The sequence below is a fragment of the Leptosomus discolor genome, chromosome 2 (assembly GCF_034619465.1).
Source record: "Leptosomus discolor isolate bLepDis1 chromosome 2, bLepDis1.hap2, whole genome shotgun sequence".
Taxonomy (NCBI): domain Eukaryota; kingdom Metazoa; phylum Chordata; class Aves; order Leptosomiformes; family Leptosomidae; genus Leptosomus; species Leptosomus discolor.
Window position 1 is genome coordinate 124,755,439 of NC_141392.1, and position 24,509 is coordinate 124,779,947.

General features: G+C 43.9%; 1 protein-coding gene across 2 annotated transcripts in view; it reads left to right on the forward strand.

Moving 5' to 3' along the window:
• The window catches only part of PINX1 (PIN2 (TERF1) interacting telomerase inhibitor 1), a 62,618-nt gene extending 38,853 nt beyond the window's left edge, over positions 1–23,765 (forward strand). For both annotated transcript variants that reach the window (XM_086461691.1, XM_086461692.1), the window contains exon 7: positions 22,496–23,765. In XM_086461691.1, coding sequence (XP_086317817.1) covers positions 22,496–23,101 — 606 coding nt within the window. In that variant the 3' untranslated portion in view covers positions 23,102–23,765. The remainder of the gene's footprint in view (positions 1–22,495) is intronic.
• Positions 23,766–24,509: the final 744 nt, after the last annotated feature.

Genomic DNA, 24,509 nt, shown 5'->3' on the forward strand with positions numbered 1-24,509 from the left:
AGATACATGTTATCACACATTAACTTATCTTGATTAATTCTGCAAAAGATATGGGAGCAGTTCCCTCGAGTTCTTGTGAAAATGAGAGGGACGTACTATCTCGCCATCATCCTCTCTTGGCGTCAGAGTGTCTGTCTACTGGCATTACTGTAAGCCAAGGGAAATTGCTTGACATCACTTACATTTCTGAATATCTAGACAGCAGGAGTTTGGCACTCTGAGGGCAAATTCTGAAGCCAATTTTATCCATTGGATGGTATAGATCATGTTGACACACATGCTTTATTGCTTTTACTAAATCCTCAAGGTAGACTTCCCCAGCTGAAGTAGCAGCAAACTCAAGGCATGCTACTAACCAAGTTCAGGTTTTTCTTTTTGGTTTTTCTTTTTTTTTTTCTTCTTTTTTTTTTTTTTGGCAGAGATGGGCAGATGCCACACTCCTATCTAAACGCACACTATTTCTAAGCATAAGTTTGTGATGGTGGTTACTGGAAGAGAAAAGAACCAGATGTTTTTCAGAGTCTGAAGTAAATCTGCGTAATGTAAGCAAATTAATCCGTGCTGTATAGAAAGTCCTACGGTTTCAAACCATGATTTCAGTACACTGGTATATCCAGGTGATGGGTGTAGGCCTGTGTAAATGGCATGTCTTTAAGACAGAAGTTATTAAAATGTGTCGCTTTTGGCTCATTTTATTTGATGAAAATCTTTTTTTTAAAAAAAAGTAAGTTCAAATAGCCTAGTTTCTGCCAAGGAAACTTTCTTCTGAATTGAGCATGAAATGTTTGGTTCTTTTTTTTTCAGAAAATCTTTTTCAGATCTGCTTCAGACTTTTGCTTTGATCAAGAAACAAGCTGCCAATCTGACTATTGAAATTTGCAAAAGACCCTATACTGCTTTTCCAAAGGAGACCAAAAAAAAAAAAAGTTTTAGGAAGTTCATTCTGAGTTTTGTTTCTTCAGACACCAGCTCAAAGTGGGGCTTTGCCAAACAGATTCATTCCCCCTGAAATGGCCGTTGTCTGTCGTCTTTTTTAGTCTTTTTTTTTTTCTTTTTTTGCTTTTCATTTTTGTTATTCTTTGACAAGACTATCTTAGTAGTGTCAAAAAGGACCTCACTTAACCAAAACAGCAGCAGTTAACAATATCCAGTCTCTGATCAGTGTTTTCCTCCTGAGACTTGCGTAAGTTTATTTTGCCATTCTTGAGAGGTGGTTGCTTTTACAGTCAACTCTGCCTTTGATACTACAGCTCAGTAAAGCTTCTAAATTTGTCCTGGCTGTGTTTTCTTTTTGAGCATTTTCTGGACAAGTGTTTCGGCTCTTCCTTTCCTGTTCTGTCTGATATCTAGGGATAAACACACCCGGACACATGCACATACACACACACACACGCTGTTTTATCCAGAGTGCTGTGCATAATGCGGTTGATGGTTTCATGTGATTATGGTCTCAAAATACTTGTTTCATTCCAGTTTTCTTTTGAAGGAATGTTTGACATTTTTGATGCCATCACCGTAGTTCTTGTCTTGCCCCAGGATCATTTCATCATCAGTCTTTTCCATGTTTTTGTGTTATTGCAGGGGATTCCAGTGAGTAAATTTTACTTTATTGTAGTAGAACTTTAAGACAGATGGCAGAGCGACTTAGAGAAATGCTAATATATCAACATCTTCCTTTCGAAAACTTTACTTAATAGCAGTGACAAGCTCAGTTTTGGGTTTCCATGGGTGCGGAGAAGTATTTTTTTCACTTTAATGAAGATACATTTTACCCTTAAGCCTGACTCAGTATCAGGAGCACATTAATTTTGAAAGCTAAATTTTAGAAGCTTCTTTATTTACCTAACAGGAGAGTCCTGCTTACACTAAAAAGCCAATACAGGGATTGTAGCTTCAATGGCTTGTGTTCATTTGGGATCTCCAGGTGTTCTTCTGTGTAGATACGTAGGTAGGTCTTTAAGTCACCTGGAAAGTTAATACGTTTGAGGATCTTGTGTGCTTTTAAAAATGAGATTAGACTGTTCTTCTAAACTTTACCCTAAATACCTTATCCTAGAAGAAATTAGTAGCAGAAGTGAGTGAGGGAGCAGAAGCCAGGAGTCTTGAACTACTCAAGGGCTTTCCTGTGGCATGCCTTCCAGTGATACCTTGCACATCAATAAAGTTCTCCCCCCGTTTTTATGGCACCCCATGACTTCTGTGATGTGTATTCCATAGCAGCTGCAAATAAATGTGGTGTATTTTCTAAAATTGCTTAAATGTATGAAAAGGCCATGCTGTTTTGGTTCCTTTCTGTAAGCCAGAATGGATTGGGTTTGGGTACTTCAGAAAGGCGGTAATAGATGGTCGGCAGTCATAATTTTAATAATGATGTATATTGAGGGCTGAGGAGGAGCGTGAGAGCAATTGCTGGTGTTTCTGAAAGATGCCACTTGACAAGGACATCTGATATATGCTAAATGGTACTTGTTTTTATATACGTTGGTAGGTCCATGTGGGGCTTTGTAGAGAGACAGGAAGTTTGGGTTCTCTCTGGAAGGTGTATTTATCACCCCTATGATAAGTCTTAGTTGAGGATGCCTCCTAAAGGGGCACTTGCGATGTATATGTGTCCACTTGCTATCACTTGGGACGATTGGTGTAAAACCAGGGCTGGTGGCGTCTGATTCCTGGACCTGCACTGCACAGGCAGTTTGCACCATCCCTGGAAGGTGAAACTGGTTGTTGTGTCAGTAGATGTCAAAACCACAACATACATATATAGATAGGCATGGATGTGTGATCCTGACAGCGCTGCTTACCCGCCGGAGTAGTATTTGAGGAGAATTTGGGAAGCACAACTGCATCTTCCACAAGATTCGAAAGAAACCTCTAACTTTGTAAAATCCCTTTATTGGACCAAGGTGCTACTGTGATGTTAAATCCATCTCACATGTAGGTGACAATGTTTTAACAAGAAGGAACACCAGTTTTACACAGGGTGGAGGCTGAAGCACCCATAAATTAAATCGTATGTGGGCAGGCGATGGAAAGATAGGAGATCAACCAAGGTCCTTGGAGGTTCGGTCTAGCCTGTCCTCTGTGCACGAAGAAACCAAGGTGGAAGGACAGAAGTAACATAAAGAGAAGGAGGCAGCAGCAGAGAGAGAATGAAAAGCAAAGGAAACCATGGAAGAAATATTTTCATGTATCAACATAATTTCCATATGCAAGGAATGTCCTTTTGCCAGCTAATTGGTTTGATTTGCAAGGGCAATACTTCTGTCTTCCATGTAGTAAAGACTGCTATTTAACTAGTGAGATACGTTTTAGAATGTAAGTCATCTTGGGTGTATCCGAGGAGGAGATCAGTTTGTACTGAGGATACAGAAGATTTTAGGTAGTTTCCAGTGTCCCCAAATATCTTAAGATGAAGTTTTTTCTTAAAACTTCAACCTTTTGGATTACAGTTATGAGAAATACTTGAGTCTTTTTTTTTTCTTTTGATTTTTTTTTTCCTTTTGCTTAAGCGAGTTTAATTTTTACTGCCAGTCTTGGTGGTGTCTGTTCTGGAGAGTAGCAGGAAAAGCTGATAAGGGCATAGGACAGAAATCTTTGTGCTTATCTCCCTGCAACACATGGAGCTGAGAGTGCATCCTTTTCCTGTCCTAGGACAGGAGACGTAAACTGACCATCTCCTGACAGCAGTGACTTCAAACAGAGCCTCTAACGTCTAGAGGGTATGAATCTTCTCTCAACTTCAGAGGCCAGCTAGGTGAAAGTGGGTCACTGGCTGTTTAGAAAGCTGTTTTTGTGCCAGCAAATAAAAAAAAAACACCCCACATTTCTGATAACTGCTGGGTCAATAGACGTCTCTGTAGACGTTGTAGTGTTTTGTGGGGTTTTTTTCCCAAAGGGCATAAATTCAGCACAACTCTCGTTTGTTTAGACTTCTACCAGAAGGTAAATTTAGTTTAAACAACAAAAACACCTCTTTCTTTTTCTTTTTTTTTTAAGAGAGTTTTATAAAAATCGGAGTTGAGCTATCAGATTTGGAACAAAGGTCAGGCAAAAATTGTCCTCAAAGAAAGGGTTATTTGGACAGTGAGTGTCTTTATAGACTAACATCAGAGGTTTTCTTTTATGTATTGTCTTTATGTGACCTAGAAATGAAGGGTCTATGTCAAAGGGAATGTGAATTGGAGCAAAGAGAACCTTCCACCAGGACTGCCTGAGCCTTGGTGTGACTGGACCGCAGGATCTTAGCCAGGGTCTGTGCTGTGACCCTGGGTTAGTAACTAGTTCTTGGAAAAATACAAACACAGTTATGAATTGGTTAGACCGGCTCATTTCTCATACACTTAGGGGTTAGATTTCATTCCTAATTTTCGACATTAAGATAAGCACAAGAAGCCCCAGCTTGCTGCTCTCGTTCTGGCCGCGTGTGGAAATATATCTCAGTGGCCAAAGCCCAGGAAGAGAAATCCAGGAACAAAACCAGAACTCCCACATCAAATATTGATGCTGTACAGTTTGGGGCAAACTGCTTCACTGCTTTCTGGGCCTTGCTGTCCCTGTTGGTAGAACAGCCCAAGAACGCCATGATAATGCCAAGTTCAACACAGAAGATCACAGTGGGAAGGAGACTTTGGAAGTGCACAGTATTTCTCTTCTAATTAACTGTGTGCCTGGCAACCTGGCGCTTTATAGAGTGGCTGGGCTCTGAAGTCTTGCCTTCAGGTAAGCGTGGCGCCAGATCTTCAATTACCCAAGGATCCTGGGATGAATGCAGTTTGCCCAGGTTGGACCGCGGTGTAGTATGCTGCCACATCAGCTGAAGGGGCAGCCTTGTTATTATTTGAACATTTATTTATTGCTGTGATATTGGCACGCCTTGCTAATGCAAGTCTCCTCATCTGTTTCATGTGTTAACTTTGAGACCTCACCAAGGCTGAAGAAATAGGTATGATCTCATCCTTTCCCTTTGTTTCAGGATGCAGAACGGTTCCTCCAGATTGATTGATTTTTTTTTTTTGTATTATTTTTTTCTTAACAGTCACTCCTGGTAAATGTGAGAGCTGTGTGAATTATGAGCATTAAATCTCAAAGCTTTTCAGCTCTAGTCTGGAATTTGAGGTTTACTACAGTCCGTAATCTCAGGTCGTGGTCACATAACTTTGATACGGGCTGGCGCTGATGGGAAAACCAGCAAACTTTTGTCTCTTCCCTCCTTCCAGTCAGATATGTTTCTGTTCTAGCAAACCCCAAATGACTTCCTGAATGCAGCTCAGATAGTACAAAGCGGCTCTAGGACCCTTCAGCAGCGGGATGTATGGAATCCCTAGAGTCGTATGATTAATCTCATTATAATCTCAACTTTCTAGTTCTCTTCCAGTCCCCATGAATCAGATGCAAATTGTACCCTGTAGAGTTGGCTAATCTGTCGTCTATAGCAGACTGTCAGCTACCTATCCAGACCTTCTCTTCTGGTATTTAAAAAATCATCTTGGAACATTTCACATTGTCTTTCTCACATGGCTATCAGCTCTCCAGGATTCGTATTATTTTCAGCTCCGCTTTAAAGACAAAAGCACAACTGCTGGTGAAAGTTGAAAAATCTTTTCCTAAAGTGCTGTGAATCTGAGACCAGATTAAACGTGTTGAGACACAAGGATTTTCTTCTGCCTTCAGAGTAGTGATGGACTAAAGGCATAAATCTTGACAGTTTCGGATTCAAAATCCGAATGTAGGGGTGCTGGTGCCAGTCTTCTGCGAAGCGGAGCAGCTCGAGCTGAGAATTCAGCTCTAAGCTTTACACCCTCATCCCCTTTTCTTCGAGACAGCAAAACTGGAAACTGGTCTGAGCACCGGGTGTGCAGATCCCAGTCTGCGAGGGAACATGCCGCACCTTGGGCACAGCTCACCCTTCCCCTCGACTTTGCGAAACGAGGCCAGCTTCCTCCCTCTCCGTCAGTTTTAGGTTCTGCACTAGCATCTGGTGAGATGGGTACGCTATGAACCGGGGCATAAAATGCACAGCCAGAAATTTGGATGGTAGTTCCACCCACCCTTCATTATTTGTAGCTTTGTTACTTGCGTTTCTTTGCGAGGTTCCCTTTTTCACAGTAGTTCAGTCCTGTTCGGGTCTAACGCTGATAAAGCATTTTGAGGCTTTCCCGTAGAAGGGATACAGTTCATTGCTTGGAGTTTTAACAACCGGTCAGTAACTCTTCTGTAAGAAAACTTGCCGTTTGCTTTTGACTCTAAAGCAGTATTCAAGTGGCCGTCAGTTCTGCAAAAACTTCTGTCCTCTCGTGAGGAACCTGGCCTGCAACTGTAATTCATCACCCATCCTCCACATCCCTTGGCCACTGCCCAGAAGTCCCAAGTTGCAGTAGTGCCTGTTGCGTATTGCACACCTCGGGGAGGCTGTCACTCATCTCTCAAACTACCCAGGCTTCAGCGGCGTGGTAGGAACCGTTGTTACGTGAGTCGCATCAGCTTTTCCGTGCCCCAGGACATTTGGGAAGCTAACCCCACCGCCTTCCCCCCCCGCCTGCCAGAGATATCATGACTGTCAGTAAATTCCTTAGTTACTTGGGAAGCCGTTGCTATAGAAAATGTCCATTTATGCGTGTTTGTACTGGCTTGTCTAAATGAGTGTCAATAGCGGCATCTGACTGGGCAAAAAAAACTTGTCAGTATCTGCCTTCTGATGTTAACGTTGGCAGCAGCTTCTTGGAACTGTGGCAGGGAAGTAGCTCTGGTGGCCAAATTCTTTCAAAATTCAGATATCGCCTGTTTGAATATTTAACTCTTTCAGGAGATGTCTAAATCTCACCCTTTCCTCTTACCGAGCTGCCGTCCACCAGAGGCTCTCAGGACAAGGTGATCTGGAACCATTTTCACTCGCAGGCTGCAGTTACTAGTTCCTCTCTTCTGTGTTTCTATGTGTTAGGTTTCTTTTCCTAGGAAGTACATTTGGAAAGGACCTTAAGGGCTCATCAAATCCATCACCTTTTCTCTAAGAGGGATCAGCTCTGCTCACATGAGTCTTGACAGATGTGTTTAAAAGAGACACTAAATGGGTGCCTCTCTAGCGTGAACACCACAGACTAAACGTGGGAAGGCGTTTTCAGCTCTTAGAAAGGGCATCTCTGTCGCTGCTCTCTAAGATCACTCTTTCTTTACCATAGGGAGCAAAATGCGGAGGTAAGTCCATTGTTCTCTTCCAAGCTTTGACATTAACATGGCTCTAGGAATCATAAACCCCAAATCATGCATTCCTGCTTGTATTAGAGTTTTAATAGCTTCTGCCATGCCAGACAGAGATGTGGCTGGCATATTTTTAGCTTTTTTCAATCGTCAGTCTAAATAACCATTTTTCTGCTTACAGCGAATACAACCTGACCAGCCTTTAGTGTGAATCAGGGGGAAGGCTCAGACTCTGACTTTGTAGTGTGGTGTCTTAACCATTACCGTGACCCTAAACCAACAGGTTTTTGCTGTGGCTGGCCTTTCCTCTGAACATGTTTTAGGGAGTGAAACAATATTAAATGGCTTTTCTGGTTTAGAAAGTGTGTGTGCGTGGAGTAGGGGAAGATGCTGTATTGGATAGGGAAGGTTGCGGTAGCTTTGGATTAAGTTCTCTTGAGTAGCTGTGTATGCCTTTGCTGAGATAACTTGGTCCTCCTTTTCTCTCCTGCGTACTGGTGACCAGTCATCCACATAAGTAAATTCCCTCCCAAACTGTGCTTTGTAGTGAACGAGCTGTTACTCTCCAAGACAAACCCCCTTTGCACTTCTGGAGATAGTTTGTGCCAGGAACCCTTCCTAGCCTGACATATGGACAAGACTGAGCCAGGTCTGGCTCCTTCCACCCTATACAGTCCTCCAGTACCATTCCAGCGGTCTCTCAACTCCCAGATGTGCCCATAGCCCTTTGGAGGACGTGTCACAGGTACCCTCAGTTTCACGTTGGGGAAGCAGTGGTGCCACAGGGCCGTGCAGTGTTGGGTGGGCTTTGCAGCTTGCGGGCAGGACTCTGCTCCTGCAGTTCTACCGTTGCTCATTTAAAGCTGGCTTGAATACCTATACACAAAAAGTGTAACAAGAATTCCCAGAGCAGCATCCTATGGTGAACTCCTTCTGAACCGGAGCACAGAGAAAGAGAAATCAAAGTTTGTGCTTTTTAACTACTACAGGCGGGCTGCACACATGAGCAAGACTATTAGAGAAAAGAGAATATGGTCTCTCTCCAGAGAGTTGAATCTGTCCTGGTGACTCCAGGCATAACAGGATATACAAATGGTTCTATTTCGCTGCTTTGTTTTAATGTTGATTTGTTTGTAGTCTGCCCAAGATACTAATTGGTGTTTTACAAGTATAAAGACAAAGGTGTCTGCCCTGAAGAACTCACTAACGAAGAACACTACTGCACAGTGTTAATGCACAGTCAAATTTTCTGCCTAATGAACCAATCGCTTTGATAAAATCTCTACCTCCTGGTGAATTCTCCGCTTTGATTTTCCCCTCGACTCCTATCTTCTTTCACACCTCACTTTGTATTCTTTTTTTTTTTTTTCCTGCTTTAGATTTTGGGGGCAGTTTGCGCTTTAATCAACATTTTACGGTGCAGCTCCTTGAAAGGAAGTGAATCACCTCTTTTCATTAGGTGCAAACAAAGTTGGTCTGATGTTGCAACTGTGTGGATATTTAAGCTGAGAAATTGGAAGACCCTGGCATGGCAGAGGATTTTAAGAGGGATGGTGGTGCAACATTAGCTCTTAATCCCTTCAACATGCTGCGGTTGATAACAGGTTGTAACATGGATGTTAGCGCCTGCAATTTGCAATGCTCATATCCAGAAGAATAATTGAACAATCCCACCTCTTTAGGGATGCGTTGGCTTCTTACCACCTATGACTTAGCATGGATTCTTTTTTCCTTGAAGAGGTGTTGATTGCTGCAAAAATAGTGGTGTTACTGGCTGCCATCTGCACCTTACCCTCACCGCTTCCAGTTGTGTGTTACTGCCCCTTTTCCAGAGGTGATTTCCTCTGCAGCAAAGGTGGTGGAGCAGGCTCTGTGACTGCTTCTCGTCTGCTTCAGCCCCAAACCAGCCAGTGACCCTAAGTCGTCTTTAGTGGTGGCTTGTGCTGTCGTTATTGTTTTCCAATTTCTCATTGAGCCTCACTTCCATCTGAAACCGACACCTGCCTTTTAGCACGGATCGTGTTCTCATGAAGGAGATACATCAGAGAAGCCAGTTCAAAGCTAATAGGAGTGTGCATTACTGGTGAGCAGTGCTGGCACACTTAGCTTTACTGTTGGGGACGTTGGACTTCATTAATCAGCGTTACATGGATTTTCTTTTTATGCTCTAACTGTGCGATACGCTGCTTTTAATGCTGTCCAACTACTAATGTATACCACGTTTTAGATGGGCAGAACTCTCGGTAGCAGGATGGATGGGCTGATGAAATGCAGACTGATGAAATAACGTCCTGACTTCCTGATTTTTGTACTATTTAATATTAGATTGTCTTTCACCCAAGTGCATTCGTATTTATCAACACTGAATTTCTTCTGCTGTCATTTGGACTACTTAAAAGCGCTACCTCGTTTTTAGCCTGGTTTCCATGTGTGATTCTTCTGTTTATCTATTCTGCCCTCTCTCCCTGATTTCAGCCATATTACATAGGCAGACAGCAGCCTTGCGAATACTAAGTTCTTCCTCTTTGTGAAAATAAATGCTCACATAAAAAAGAAAGACAGATTGTTTTCCCAGCTGGGCTCAACTGTATTATTAGACATCAGAGAATCCATGCAGAGGAAAGCCGTTACGAATGCCGTAACCACAGGAACAGCTTCTCTCAGAACTTGCACTTCATTAGATAGGGGGTCATCCAGCCACAAGATGCAAAGCCACAGGAAGCCAAGTTGCTTTGCTTAGAGTTACTACAACTATCCTTTTTCAAATGAAAAACGTAGCTCAGCTCTTGCAGTAGCCGTGACCTTCATCTGTGCTTGGAATGACCTCTTTGAAAACTCCGTGGCTCCACCCCCTTCTTTTCTTATGGCATTAAGTGTGGGGTAATGAAGGGAAGAAATAAAACTGAGCTGGCATTGCTGAGTCACTGCTGAGACTTGAGACTGGCTGACTTGGTGGTGGAGCTCCGCTCAAGGTGGAGGCACCACCCAGCTTTTGCAGGTAGCAGAAGGGATTAGCAGAGGGCTCACCTAGAGCAGGGTAGTAGGAAGACTGACTGAAAGGAGGTAAAGCAAAAGGAGAAAGCAGCTTTTCAGGGTGGCTTGTTAGAGTCCAGCTGGGGGCAAACAACATCTTTCAAAGCTTCTGCGCTCTTGCTAAATGCTAGGCCACTCAGGGCTGTATGGCAAGGGTCTTTTTTCCTCTGTTCTCTCCACCCTTTCAGTGCTCAACGTAAACCAAGAATTTCTGTGCCGTCTGGCATCTGGTTTCTCTCTGCTTCGGTACACTTAGGACATCTAGATGAGCTACTCCAAGCCTTCCGCTAAGGATTTGAGACCCCAGCCCGCGCCACTTCCCTTTCCACGGGACGACTTGGCTGGGGGACTGGAGACGGCGGCTGTGGCGTACGCCGTTTGCCTTTGCTGGCCTGTAGGCAGCAGAGTACTGGGAGCAAAAGAGACATTGGGAGCAAATTGGTCTTTCCTTTAATTGGACATTTCCTCTTGAGTCTTCTCCTCATTTCGCTGCTTATTCCTGGAGCAGTTTGCTGTTAAGCTGTGATAAGTATCCCATTCCCACTCCTTTTTCAAAGCTTCTGTGCCAGGAGACGTTCGGGCTTGGAACGTGCGCGCTGCCTGCGGGATTGCCTACCTGGCAATTATTTGTGGTGTTTTGTATCCACTCATGGCTTTAACCTGCAAGTCCCTTGAGGCACAGGTTATGTGTTTTGTGTGGTTCACTGGGCAACCATAGAGCACTTTACTCCCCTGAGGGCATTACATAAAGTGCTAATAATGAAATCCTAGGAAATCTATTTGGAATTACAGACACGGGGATTTTCTCGTTGTCGTTTTGTACATTACCGCCAAATCTTTATGCAGTGCCATAAAGCTAATACTTAGCGTAATGAAAGACGTGTGTGTCTTTAAAACTCACCCAGGTCAAAATTATAGAGGCAACCATCACCAAAAAAAAAAAAACAACAAAAAAAAAAGGTAAGGGGGGAAGGGAAGCAGCCAAGAAGGGTGTGAAATGAAGGCTATGGTTTGCAAGGTGCAGCAGTCAAAGGGAGGCAAGAAAAGCATAGTACAAAACACAAAGGTCAGCTGTGGAAAGCAAGCCAAAGGAAATTTAAGTCTGGAGAGGGGTTTGAAGGTGGAAAGTGAGGCTCTTCACTCCGAGGGGAGGAAAGTAATGTAAACCCATGAGCAGTCTGGACAGGTACGGATGTGAAACACAAATAAACTAAATGTTTTCTCCTTTAATGCTTGGGAGATCAGAGCTGACTTGCCTATGAGCAGAAAAGCTGAGATAAGACCCTGACTGTGAGGGTACAAACTGTCTCAACGTCATGCAGCTATCTATCAGTTGTGAGGCGCAAGACCTGTCTCCTTCCCTTGGATAGTTGAGATTTTCTTTGGCATCGAAGCAGGCCTTGGTCATGTAGCTAGTGTACATGCTGATCGAAGCGATTCTCTCCTCAAATGGCTTGCTTGCCTGGGTTAAAACAGAGGGGTTGTTTTGCAGGTTGATAGAGCCAAAGTCCTGCCAAAGATTGCACAAAGATTTCACAAAGTGACCATGAAAAGCCGGCGTCTCTGTTACGGGTCACGGCACACGTGCTCCGTCTTGCTCGGGCTACAAGGCTGCGTAGGTCATGCTGGCACTTGTTGTCTCCAGGGATTACCCATAAAGTAGTGCCAACTGCTTGACGACAAGTTTTCCACCTGCTTTGTGGCTGGAATGTTCTGTTCACTGTCGTGTTCTCAGTGGGGACCACCTGAATTTGGTGTTTCAAGGCAAGATCAGCTATTGCTGGGTCTAAAATCAGCATTTCAGAGTACGGTCACCATTGCTGACCTACTCAAGGTTGAGAAATGTGGAGAGGTAATCACATACTTTCTCCCTCTTCTTTCCTGGGTGTTATTCCTCCTCTGTACGTGCGAAGTGCAGTCTTTCTTCATCCCAACAACCAGTCCAAACTGATCCTTTCTCCTTTTCTTTCCTTCTTTATGCTTCCTTAGCTCCCCGGGTGAAATGGGAAGTCTACTTCAGGCTTATTAGAAACCTTTGCCTAATTGCTTTGGCACCTTAACATCCAAACTTACTTTTCAGTATCAAGGGGACAGAGACAGCAAGAAAAGGATACCCAGGACTCTCTAGCAAGTGTGCAAGAGGCTGAAATACCTGTCCTACAGTAGGAAGCCTCAGGAATGGGAAATATTTTGTTTCGTGCTGAAATAAGAGGGACTTTTTAGGCTTTCCCTGTTAGGACAGCAACAATTGCTGCTGTTCCCCACTAGCTGTTGTGGAGTGTGGGGATGAATACCCAAGAACAGAGGTTCTGTCCTTGCCTCCTCAAGCAGTTTTTCCATGCTAAATGATGTCACTTACGAAGTTTGTGTTGCGTCTTGTTCACGGTTACAGTCATCCTGTCTTTCCTTCCATTGATACTCTTGTTGCCAAAGTTAATTTAGAACCAAATTATAAGCTTTTCACCTCAAATTCTGAAATATGTCGACTGTAGTGTTCTGTGTAAATGCTACTGGTAGTGTTAGTGAATGTGGAAAACCAGCAAAGCCTGTAAATCCAAATAAAGTCAGAACATCTTATGTCTTCTTTAAAGCACAGTGTTCACCTTTGCTTTTATGCTGCTTGGAGTGTAATATGTGCCTCCAGAAACTTGGAAGCTAACGCTGCAAGCGAGTACAGAACAATACAAGTCTCTGCAGAAATGTTGCTCTGATAACATTGCTTTTTTGGCCTACATTTCTCGGTGGTTATTATTTGTTAATTATGTTATATAGTGCTCACATGTGGGCTAATTGCTTCCCCAGAGAGCTTACAATAAAATGATGGACAGAACAAGGGCAGGATGTTACACACAGCAGATAGTAAAAGGGTAAGGTAGGACACGGGCAATAGTGTTAAACGCATCGGTGTTTGAAAACGGGGTAGCGTTGTGAAGCATGGCGTGGAAGAGTTGGGTTGGTTTGTAGGGGGAGAGGAGGAGTGCTAATTTGAATTGATCTGAGGAGATGACTTGTCGGAACAGTTGTGCGAGGAAGCGCCAAAACTAAAGGCAGCAGTGGAGGAAAAAATGCAGAATTTCATGAAAGAAATGCAGGGAGATTGTGTCTGGCTTGGTTATAGTTGCAGGGCTGCGCTGTCTGAATTCCCGAAAACAAGAATAAGATCCCTATAAACTGTGGGTACGCCGCATGGGTGTGATTCCTTGAAAAATAAAACCCTTTCCCCAGACAAACTGTTTTCTTCAGGGTCATATAGACAGGGGAGATGAGAACAATGTGCATACGCATCCCTGCAGTTGTTTTTCAGATTTCAGTTCTCGTTCTTGCTGCCGGTCTTGTTTTTCAGCATCTGTCTTCTAGTCTGCACGCGTTCAAGCAGGAGGGCTCTGCTTGTATTTATGGTCGATGCTGTTTCAATTTGTACTGTTCTGATTCATTTTCCTGTGCAGCGAATACTGCTTCACACCTGCTCCGAAGGAACCGAGTCGTGATGGCAGGCGCTCTTAACAAAGAAGTGACTAAAAAGTGACACAAGGTATTTCTCAGCAGCTCCTCGGCCACTGCTTGTGCTGAAAAACAGGAAATGTCTGTGCCCTCGCGCAGAGGTCTGACTTGCTTTTGATACGTGGCCCGGCTCTCTAGCATATTACCCTCTCGGAGCAAAGAAGCGGAAGAGTTTCAAGTGTGTGTTTTCCTTTTGAGAAGCATTTTCCAAGGGGAAGGGGAAAGGAGCGAAGGTTTGGCCGTTCAAATGATCGGCTTCGAATTCTCCTCGAAGCACTTTATTTACACACAGATAGGCTTTTCTACATTTATTATTAGAAAAGGGATGGAAGTGAAGTTGTAGGTAGGTAGGTAGGTGTGTTACTTTCAGATTTCAAAGTACACGTAGTTTCCTTCGCCAGAAGCCACGCTGGGTTGCTGACTGTGTTTGCTCTCAGAATTGCTGCCAGAACTCCTTTCTCTCCTCTGGGTACTTGCGGTGGTTTTTGTTGCATCCTTTCTCTCAGTGGCTTGTCTCAGCATCTTAAGTCTTCAGAGCCCTTGTTGATACCTTTGCTTGTATTCACAATTTGGCTGGCCCAGCCCACTTGTTACTTCTCATGTCGTCCGTTTACTTTCTTCTCTGTTTGTGGTGTCCAGGAAGAAATCCTGAACTCAAGAACCAAGAAGGGTTTGGTCCTTTGAATCCTGATGGGAAAGGATTAACAGCAGCTGCCTGTTCCACACACATTATAAAGGGATAACGAAAAGTGCCCAGGGCGTGACATGACAGTAGTGAACTCCTACGTGAAGGAGACTTGAATTGCTTCTGAGCGTGCCTTGTACCCCTGCCAGGTGGACAATACCTTCCCTTCTGGGATGACTGTCCTGGACGTTTGAAAGCATTGACGTTTAAAGTATGGGTACATGACGAAAAGACCAGTCTGCACGGGTTAGACTGTAGTCCTGCCCACTGCTTTAAAATATTCTATTGGGGAGTCTCTCGATGATTTGATTGTATACAGGTATATCGCAGAACAGCCAAAAGTTGTGTCTGTTCTCTGTTCAGTGTCGTGGCCACGTAGCAGCCAGGTGAGTGGAACAGCGGGGTTATTTCGGTACTTGCATGGTGCCTTGCATGTCTGTGATACCTCTTTGAAGGATCTCAAAGCACTTTACAAACACTTAACGAAACTCTTAGCTCTGCTGCGAGTTTCATATAGTTGATAAGGCGTGTTTTGTGCTTTGATAGCCTGTGCCAGAGCTGGAGGGAATGACTCCTTCTCCGGGGTTTCCCACCAGCTGGGAAGAGAACTTGGGAAACGTGACCTTCCCAGTCCTGTGCTCTCTTTGCCGGACGATACTTCCTCTGTTATTCAAGGTGAGAACAGAACGGTTAGAATTGATTTAGGTGCTTCTGGGAAGATGAAGTCACTATGTTTGGACCTCCGTATCGTGCCAATGGAGAGATCCTAGGGGAAATCTCTTCCTTTAGTTTTGTTTGTATTCTATAACGCACAGATGTAATTTGCAAGGAAGAGCAAAGGAAAAGAGGTTTTGCTGGCCTCAGCAGTGTAGCTAGAGTGAAACGAGATGTCACAAGGATATCTAACTGCCTCTGAAGATATGAAAAGGATTTTTCTTCTCTGCAGTGTGCTGATTTTTTAACTCTTCCCCTGTGCGCCTTCAGTCTTCCGCACCTCTTGTGCGTCACCTCACTCTGCGTATTCTCCCTTAGCCTTTCACAGGCTGCCTCCTGCTCGTGCATTATACTCGCTGCCTTTGTTTGCTAAAATCTAAATGAATGCTTTTTTTTCCTGAAAAGTGTAAGAACAGTAGGAGGAAGTTTGTGTGCTCTGTGCGACACGGTATCAGGGATCCCAAGCTGACATTATAAATACAGGTGTTGTAACTGCTGGTATGATAACTGTTAGTACTGTAGGACTGACCAGGATCTGATAATGACAGCTGGAATGAATCCCCATGGCTATCGTTGTAATCAAGTCTCTGGCCAAAATTTAATCTGTTGCACTTTTGCAACCCTGTTGCTTCCTGTTACGCTGTTGTTTTCAGGCTGAAGGCAAAACCCGGCTGAGTATTAACAGCTTATTGTACGGCTCCCGTTTCATTGATGGAAACAGGCTGGGATCCAGTACATCCTACGACAGCAAAAATGTATTGTTTATATGACGAGCAAATGGTATTTTGGATACCTGGAGATTACATTCAGTAAGAGAGATGGTGGCTTTCTATTTTAGCAGTAGTAATGTGTAAATTACGAGAATAAATGAAAATGCTAAAATTCGCCGCTTGCTGAGGGATGAGCTTTTGGCAAAAATATAAGATAGAATTACAAGACAGCCTGGGAGAATTTGAGCACAGTTTTAATAGAAACGCATCGCTGCGGAATTTAAACCTGAAATAAAAAATTGAGTCAGCAGATACAGTGTAAATGTACTTGAAAACCAAGCTCCTATGGATTTATACAGTGGAACAAAACGGGTACTGTCATGTGGCAATAAAACCTCCTCACTAGGATACGATGCTGCATCCCAACACGTACCCAGAAAGAATGTGGAACCTCTGTCCTTGGAGGTTTCCGTGGCTCCTCTACAAAAAGCCGACCAGGTCCAGCATGGGTGACGGTCCTGCTCCAGGCCGGCGGCTGGACTAAAGACCTCCAGAGGTCACTGCCAGTCAATGAGGCTGTGAATAACCCCCAAATTACTCTAAGCAGAGATTTACGGCAACAACATTCCTTCAAATTTTTGATTGCAAGAGGAGCGGTCTGACTGCTCTTTCCTTTGTAGTTGCACTGTAGCAAAAAATGGATCTTCGTAAGTCCATGGAGAAAACGGTTGGATGTTTTAAAAAACGTCTTTCCCTGCCCGCTTCCCATTAGTTACTTCCTAACCTCTCTCCTTGTCCTTGCTGGATAAGAGACAGAGCTGATAGTTCATGTGGAGTATCATAGTTAATATCCAACTGCAAGATAGCAGCTGATTTTTCAGTGTATTCTAGCACAGAATTTATTTTAATGGAGTCAAACAGGAAAGTGCTTCTCTATAGTAATTGGAATTTGTCCTTTTTAAAAGCGCTATCATGTCTACAGCCTGGCCAGGTATTAGACATTCAGGATTTTCATTCCATTTCCCGTAAGTGGATTCCTTGCTATATTGGCACTCAGTATAAATAGTAATAAAATTAAACCTCGCTGTGGTTATGTGAGGTATCCTGGTGATGAGAATACCTGGATCAACAAAAGAAGGAAATTGCAGGTGACCTGAATTTTTACCATTTCTTTCCAGGTTTAGTGTTCCTGCTTTTCATCTCTTTCGTTAAACCCTCTTTTATTTGACCAGGAGGTCAAATTGTATCCCTGTTGAAGTGTTTAAAGCATTACGGGGCTGCAAGTTGCTTCGAGAATCCAGATCTTCCATTTTCCATTCCAAGCAAGGATTAACTCTACCTAACGCTTTCCTGACAGTTGTCTGAGTTGCTTTCAGTGGCTGAGACTCCCAGTGGTTGTGGAGGCTTCACACCTATGCTGGTAGATTTCTCCTGCTAGCAAAGTTGCGTGTTAGTAGTTTACATCTGCTGCTGCTTCTCCTCTTCCTCCTAAGCACAGGGGAAAATTGGCCCTTTTTCTCTTTTCATCAGCCCTTCCTTTGTTGGAAGTCTGTTACCATTAATCACAGGATGGCAGGGGTCGGAAGGGACCTCTGGAGATCATCTAGTCCCAACCCCCTGCTAAAGCAGGGTCACCCAGAGCAGGTCACACAGGGCTGCACCCAGGCGGGTTTTGAGTATCTCCAGGGAAGGAGACTCCACAGCCTCCCTGGGCAGCCTGTTCCAGGGCTCTGCCACCCTTAATGTAAATAAGTTTTTCCTCATGTTCAAAGAGAACTTCCTGTGCTCCAGTTTGTGCCCATTGCCCCTTGTCATGTCACTGGGCACCACTGAGAAGAGCCTGGCCCCATCCTCTTGACACCAGCCCTTTAGATATTTAGAAGCATTGATAAGGTCCCCTCTCAGCCTTCTCTTCTCCAGCCTAAAGAGCCCCAGGTCTCTCAGCCTCTCCTTGTAGGAGAGATGCTCCAGTCCCCTCATCATCTTCGTAGCCCTCCGCTGGTCTCTCTCCAGTAGTTCCCTGTCCCTCTTGAACTGGGGGGCCCAGAACTGGACACAGCACTCCAGGTGTGGCCTCACCAGGGCATATTCTTCATAAGAAGCTGTCTGCAGTACACCAATCTTAATCAGGTAAATTGAAAACATTAGAGCCTCCTGGGTACCTATTCTTACGCCAGAATTGACTTCAGAACTGATGGTGCGTGGCCTTATTTATGCATGTATTTATTTTAATCCTGCTTAAACTCGTCATGCCACAAGTCTTTATTCACTCTCTTGCCTGTTTGATCCCAGTCCAAATGTTTATGCTTATACTTAACTTTAAGTTGTCAACTCCTTAAAGCAAGACTCTGTCATCCTTAATGTCTGCAAAGCTCCGCAGTGTCTCTTCATGAATGATCTGCTGTGCTTCTCTCCGTTACAGGTAGACCTGGGTTAGAAAGATACAGGGGTGCCCTCGGTTCTTGCCCGTCAAGTTTCGTGCGCTGCGTGGGGGTCGTACTAACGCACTTCTGCAGCGAGGATCTGAAGTGGCAGGAACAGGACTGGATTATATTAATCTTATTGTTACGGTTTCTCAACAAGTAGCTAATCACTGTGGTTCAGCCAGACTGCAGAAAGGGGTCGTTGCGTTTTAAAGCTGTGAGTGGTCGTGTGGTTGCCTTGTAGCTCGGGCTAGAGGTTTAACCTCTGCTCACTTCATCTAGCCCACTTTCTGTAATTTAAGTGAGAATCTACTGAAATGATAGTTTAGCTTTGTTCCGCCTTTATGCTCGCCCCTTCTGTACTTTGCCTTTTGTGTCGTTTTTGAGAATTTGAGCTAACAAAATTGTTTGTGAATTCATCCCCCCACATTTGCAAGGGAGGACGCAAAGGCCTGTGAAATTACTCGACATAAGTAATTGTAGTTCGTATGTGGCAAATCTGAGACTGTGTAGTAGATTTTTTGATTCCTCTGTTCTAAGCTTTTAAGGGCTAAGGAAGAAACACTTGCAGTCTGAAGCGAAGGGAAACTTTGCTGAATTAATCCAAGCTGCTTATGTACTGGCACCCTTTGTGGATTGGTTGTATCTCCCTTATCCTCCTAAGAGTAACGTGTGGATGCAGTTTTTCTTTTCAGTTTTTAAGTCTTCAACCTGAGGTCTTAAATCTCCAAAGATACTTGGGTTTCAAACTCATTTGACGTCCTGAGGTGTCTAAATGCCTTTCCACTTCGGGCTTCTACTGTTGCCAGACTGTTTTCGCGATGTGATGTGAATTGTTTAGATATTTGACCATGATCCCCTATTTTTTTACTCGACAAATAACTGTGGCTCAAAGGTGGCCTTAGAGGTGCAATCCTGATCCTGCAGGACTCGAGGGAACCAGGATTTCGCTCTGTAAGTTTAGTGTATAACTTAATGATTAAATCAGCATTGTGTGTCTCAAGTGAAGAAGGCAGGCAGAAAAAAAACAACACAACGGTGGTACTTAGAGTGCTTTATGTGCTTCAAATTATTTTCCATACATTTAACTAATTACATAAACAGATGATATTTACAGAGGACTTCTGGCTATAATTGACCTTCATCTTTTCCTGTACACTTCACAGCCTCTCCTTGAGTTTTTCTATTGTTTCCTCTCAAACCACTCCACATTTAACACCATGTTTCAGGCAGTCCTTTTCTCTTGCTTGGGACCGTCCTACCAATTCCCTAGAGGCCAGCATTCCCAATTCCTTTTAACTTCCATCTTCTCAGCCCGATTTTGTTGGCAGTTTTGGAGCTGATGGTGTGGACAAACATGCCTTCTCCAAAGCCCCATCTTCAGGCCTCCCACCAGTCAGAGCACAAGTGCTCCTTTCCTTTTACATGATCGTCAGTTCTTTGGAGCAGAAGTGTTTCTTTCTCTCTTTTGTCTTGTGGAATAAGTTGCTTTTCAGAAGTTGCAGCATTAAAATATGATATCTTATTTTTCCTTGACACTTTTATATGCGTGTGTTGGGGCAAGCAGGTGAGGAGTTGCATAATCTGTGAGTCTTCTGTCGAGAGGTTAGAGAAAACCCATGTTTAGAGTTAAATGTTGTTCCTATGGCTACTAGGACAGGCACATCACGGGAGGGGGAACGCTTCTGGCATTTAACAGCCCTTCCAGGTGATTTATGGTTTCACATAAGCTTTTCCTAAACCGAGAGGTTTTCTAGGGTTGGCACCTCTTCGCTTGTCTCCATGCCCCGTTGGTTCTGTGTTCAGTGGCCCATGGTTATTAAAATTCTTATCAATAAAGGAGTTTCTGAGCAAGGTTCTTTTCTGGGATCGTGCATACCTTCTGAACTCCTCAGCTTAACCAAAGGAACGTTTTTTTTTCATGCCTAATGTACTTTATAAAAGAAATGTGTAGAGTTCAAGTAATATTTGCCTTCAATTACAGTAATTAAGTTGTCAGGACTTGAAGTCACCAAGGGAATGAGAAAATCCTTTCCTGGTTGGCCAGGGGGTAATCGGTGTTCTGGTCGCAAGTACGTTTTACATATTGGGGTGGGGAGGGAGACTGTTCTGGCAGGCATCTGCAGCAGAAAACCCGGGAGACTGTTTGTCATTTTGCAATACGAGGTGTCAAAATCCTGCTGTGGGTAGAAGGAAAAGGAAAAGAAAGTGACCTGTTTAACTCTGCTTTAGCAGGGCATCTATTTTTGAGCCGCACTAACGCTGCCTGCTTGGGTTGGGAGGTGTATCTCGTTAAAAAGAGAGCGACTACAAACGTAGCTCGATCCATTTATTCCGTGGATTCTGTCTGGTCAAACTTGTACTGCAGCTCCCCTTTGGAGTGGAACCTGTACGTGTAGCTGTGTGGAGATACAGGCGGGTTTTTCCCCCGTGTTCAACATCACTGTGCAGACTTCTTTGCCAGAAGTCCAATAGTTCAGTTACTTCATAAACTTCCCTGAAGGTACACGACAAGGTATTCCTACAAGAAAAGTACCTGATTTTTATAAGTGCCCACATGAACATGACTGGAATCTCAAGTGTAGCGTTACTTTCGTTCCACTGGAATAGTTCTCTTGAAAGCAGATGTATGAGGAAATCGCTACTCGTAATGCATCACTAATGACACAAATTTTTGCATTCCTGCTCGTGTAAGTAAAGGTTACGGATGCATAAGGACTCAGACCTGCAAAACCTTACTCACGAGCCCTGATAAACCCCACTTCAGCTAGCAAGTTTAACGATGCCCTGAAGAGAGCCAGATCACTTATCTGCACCATCATGCAATAACTATAAAGTGTTGCGATAAGTGGTTTTATATCTCCCAGTTTGCTACTGGCCTTCACCCTCTGTATTGTTTTATTCCAGTGAAAGTGGGCGTGAAATATTACTGCTCTGACTTGGTTGCATTTTATAGTCACTTCAGTTCACGTAGAAGGTGCATGGGCAGAGTGGGTGCTCTTATCTACCTATGCATTTATGAAGAAAAAAGTAGTGAATATCTCTGTCACACCACATTTGACTGTAACAGCTGTGGATTACCTCCCGTTCAAGAGGCGTGTGGTAGGCCAGATGTTGGTAAGGTTTCTACACAATTCTTACCCGCTCAGCTTTTCCCGTCGAGGGAGGTGTGCGTCCTTACCTGCAGTTCGTACGAGGCTTCACAGAAAACCAGTGTAAAATTTGGGACGTTTCCAAAAGCCCTTTGTGATATTTGCCACGCAAAAGGGTGTGCCACAAAGGGTTATTTTTGTGTGCTTCAGTGTCCATGTCAACAAATCTGAATTTCAGCTGCCTTTTTGGCTTGTTTAGTTTGTAAGTCACAGATAATTTAACAAGTTGCCTATTTCCATCTTGTTGCGTTTGTTGCTTTCTCAGAGTCAGTTCTCTTCGTGCCATACGTAACATCCAGCTCCAGAGCTATTTGGAGTTTTTGCTTTTTGTGTTATATTTACTTTGCTTGTTGTGTTATATTTACTTTCTAGCTACTAGGCGGGTTTTATACTCACCTGCAGCTAGAGTTCAGCAGCTATTTATTTTGTGTGTGCAGAAGCCTTGTAAGATCTAACCTGTGATGTTGTTTTTGCCATCTGATAACGTATGATCAAATGGAGCATGTTTAAATAACAACATCTAGGACACAATGACAGTAAACCAGCTACGAAACAAACATTTCTAAAGACCAGGTGAGATGGAGGAGATGCCTCAACGCTGGATTGCTCCGTATACCGATAGGCTCTTGCACTTTGCCATAGAGGGATTCCAGGCGTGGGATTTCCTTTATGCCACGGGCTAATAGATTGTACTGCACTACTTTTCATGTTGGTTTGTATCTTGTAGAGGCTTGTGCCTTTGTGAAGTGAGTGTGATGCACTGAGTATGGTAGTATTATACATAATCCCCAAGAGTTGTGCAGGAGTAGGTAAACATTAAGAAATTCAAAGCAACAGAGAATTGACTTGTTCTGTATTCTCTTGCTGCCTCCCGTAGCGCCACCTCTTCTCCCTAAACCTACGTGATCTTGTGCATTAAGGGCTGCCTCCCCCTTCTGCCCAAGTCTATACTTTCACAATTAATTTTCAAAGCACCGTATTGGGTTTTAATATTTTTTTATTAGTGTGCAAAAAAAAACCCCACGTTATGTTTAAAGCCGTTGTTTCTGACTCTCACTCCTGCTCCTCTTTGTTCACCTGCAGGAGGATATTACCCATCCCCAGTCCCAGGAGGAGAAGCAGAGAAACTGCTGGCTCCCTGAGCCCGCAGATGGTTACAATACAGTGAAGAGCGCTCTCACTGTACAGGAATATTTCGCCAAGCGCATGGCGAAACTGAAGGGACCCCAGAACGAAACGGAAACAAAGGTAGATGATTCCTGCCCGACAGCTGACGAAGTTTTGGAGCCTTCAGAAGAACTGAGAACCAAAGTCAAAAAGAAAAAGAAGAAGCAGAAGAGAGCTGAGGCAGAGAGGACAGAGCATTGCGAGAAACCAGAAGCGAAACAATCTAAGATAGGTGGCTTGAATGGAAAGGAACTGGATGCTCCGTTAAGTGAATCTCACTCAGGGAAAAAGAAAAGGAAACATAAAGAGCAGCAGGAGGGGGAAGGGATTAGTTGTGATGAAAATACGGGCTATGGAGGAATTTATACGGGAATATCTGAGGGGGAAGATCTCGGTGTAAGGGACTATGAGGCAAAGCAAAAGAAACGCCATAAGAAGCAACACAAAAGGCAAGAAGAGGAGACAGAGGAGCGTATCGAAGGAGCGCAGAGAAAGAAAAAGAAGCACTGCAAGCACGTTTAACCATGTAGGAGTCAAGCTGGCAGTCTGAGGGGGTGTGAACTTTAGGATATTAGAGGAGAAGTCTGTGTAAACCCACCAGCCAGACATCACGTATTCATCCAGGCTTGAGCACACTGCTCTACCTCCAACTGAAACCACAGACTGTGTTTAAATATAGCTCTTTCGAGGGAGAACGTGGTGACACGGCCCAACATGAGCTTCGGGGCCGTGTTCAAAAGGTAGGGCCAAGGCTTGCATGTCTGCAAAGCAAGGCTTGACAGAAAACAGTTAGGCTTTGCCTCTTCCAGTGTGGCGGACGGTTCACCTTTGTGGCTTTGAGCTCAGCAGACCCTGCGCTGCCTCCGGCCCAGGTTCACGCTGGTGCAACCCCGTTCGAGTCAGATAACAGCAAGCGAAATCAGGCCTGGTTTTAACCAATGTGGTTAAAACCTATCTGCTGCTTCACCCTGACTGTGTTTTTCTCAATCCAGGAAAAAAAAAAGAAGTCACCCTACTGCTGCCTTTATTATTGTTTTCACTTGTGATAGCCCAGCTCTGCTTCTGGAAACAGGAGGGGTTTTGCAAAGCTGTATGTATTTTTTTCACCGATTTTTGCAAAGTTGTGTCTAATTTTTTCATTGATCTCTTTTTTAACATATGAAATGAATGTTGTTTCCTCACAAAATACTTACTCTAATAAAAGGTTTACACCTGAGTGCCAGTGCCAAAGAATGAAATAAAAATACCACCCTTTGTTTCCGAGCCAGTTGTTAACTATTGTCAAGCAGTTGTAACTTTGCAGCAAAGCCAAAGGAGCTGTGCCTTTATTAACCATATCTAAACCTTTGATTCCCAGGCAACATTCAGGGTACCTTCGGTGATGCATCTGGCATTCAAAAAAGTTGTCTTGGATAGAGCAAGGGTTTTTTCCTGAAATTAGGCGACCAAATAGATTTTAAAAGCCTGCCTGGTCAGATGCAGTAGTATTGCCACTCACACGCTGAAAACTTGCAGTTTAGATTTTCGACCAAATCAGAGCCTGTTTCTAATTGTAAACCTGGAAATAAGTAATGCTGGAACTCAGCACTACCGTAAGCGGTTTTGTATGAGACCTTAAACGTTCAGCCTGAGTTTTGACATGTTAATCTCACTCAGCTAAGAGCCATCAGCAGAGATGGGTGAGCTTGGAAGTAAAGCGGTGGAAGGGGAAGAAGCGTTCACCGCCTTGGAGTCTGGTTCCGATCTTGCTTTGGCCACAGCAAAGTGGCAGCACCACCCTGAAAGCCAGCCAGTGACCCTGGTGTAATCCAGAGTAGCTGACCTGAATTCAGATCCATTAGCTGTTCGTTTGACTTGGGGCTTGGCCTCGGTGTAAATCTAAAACATCCCATTGCCCTGCTCTGCTGAATAAAATGGGTACGTTTTTTTT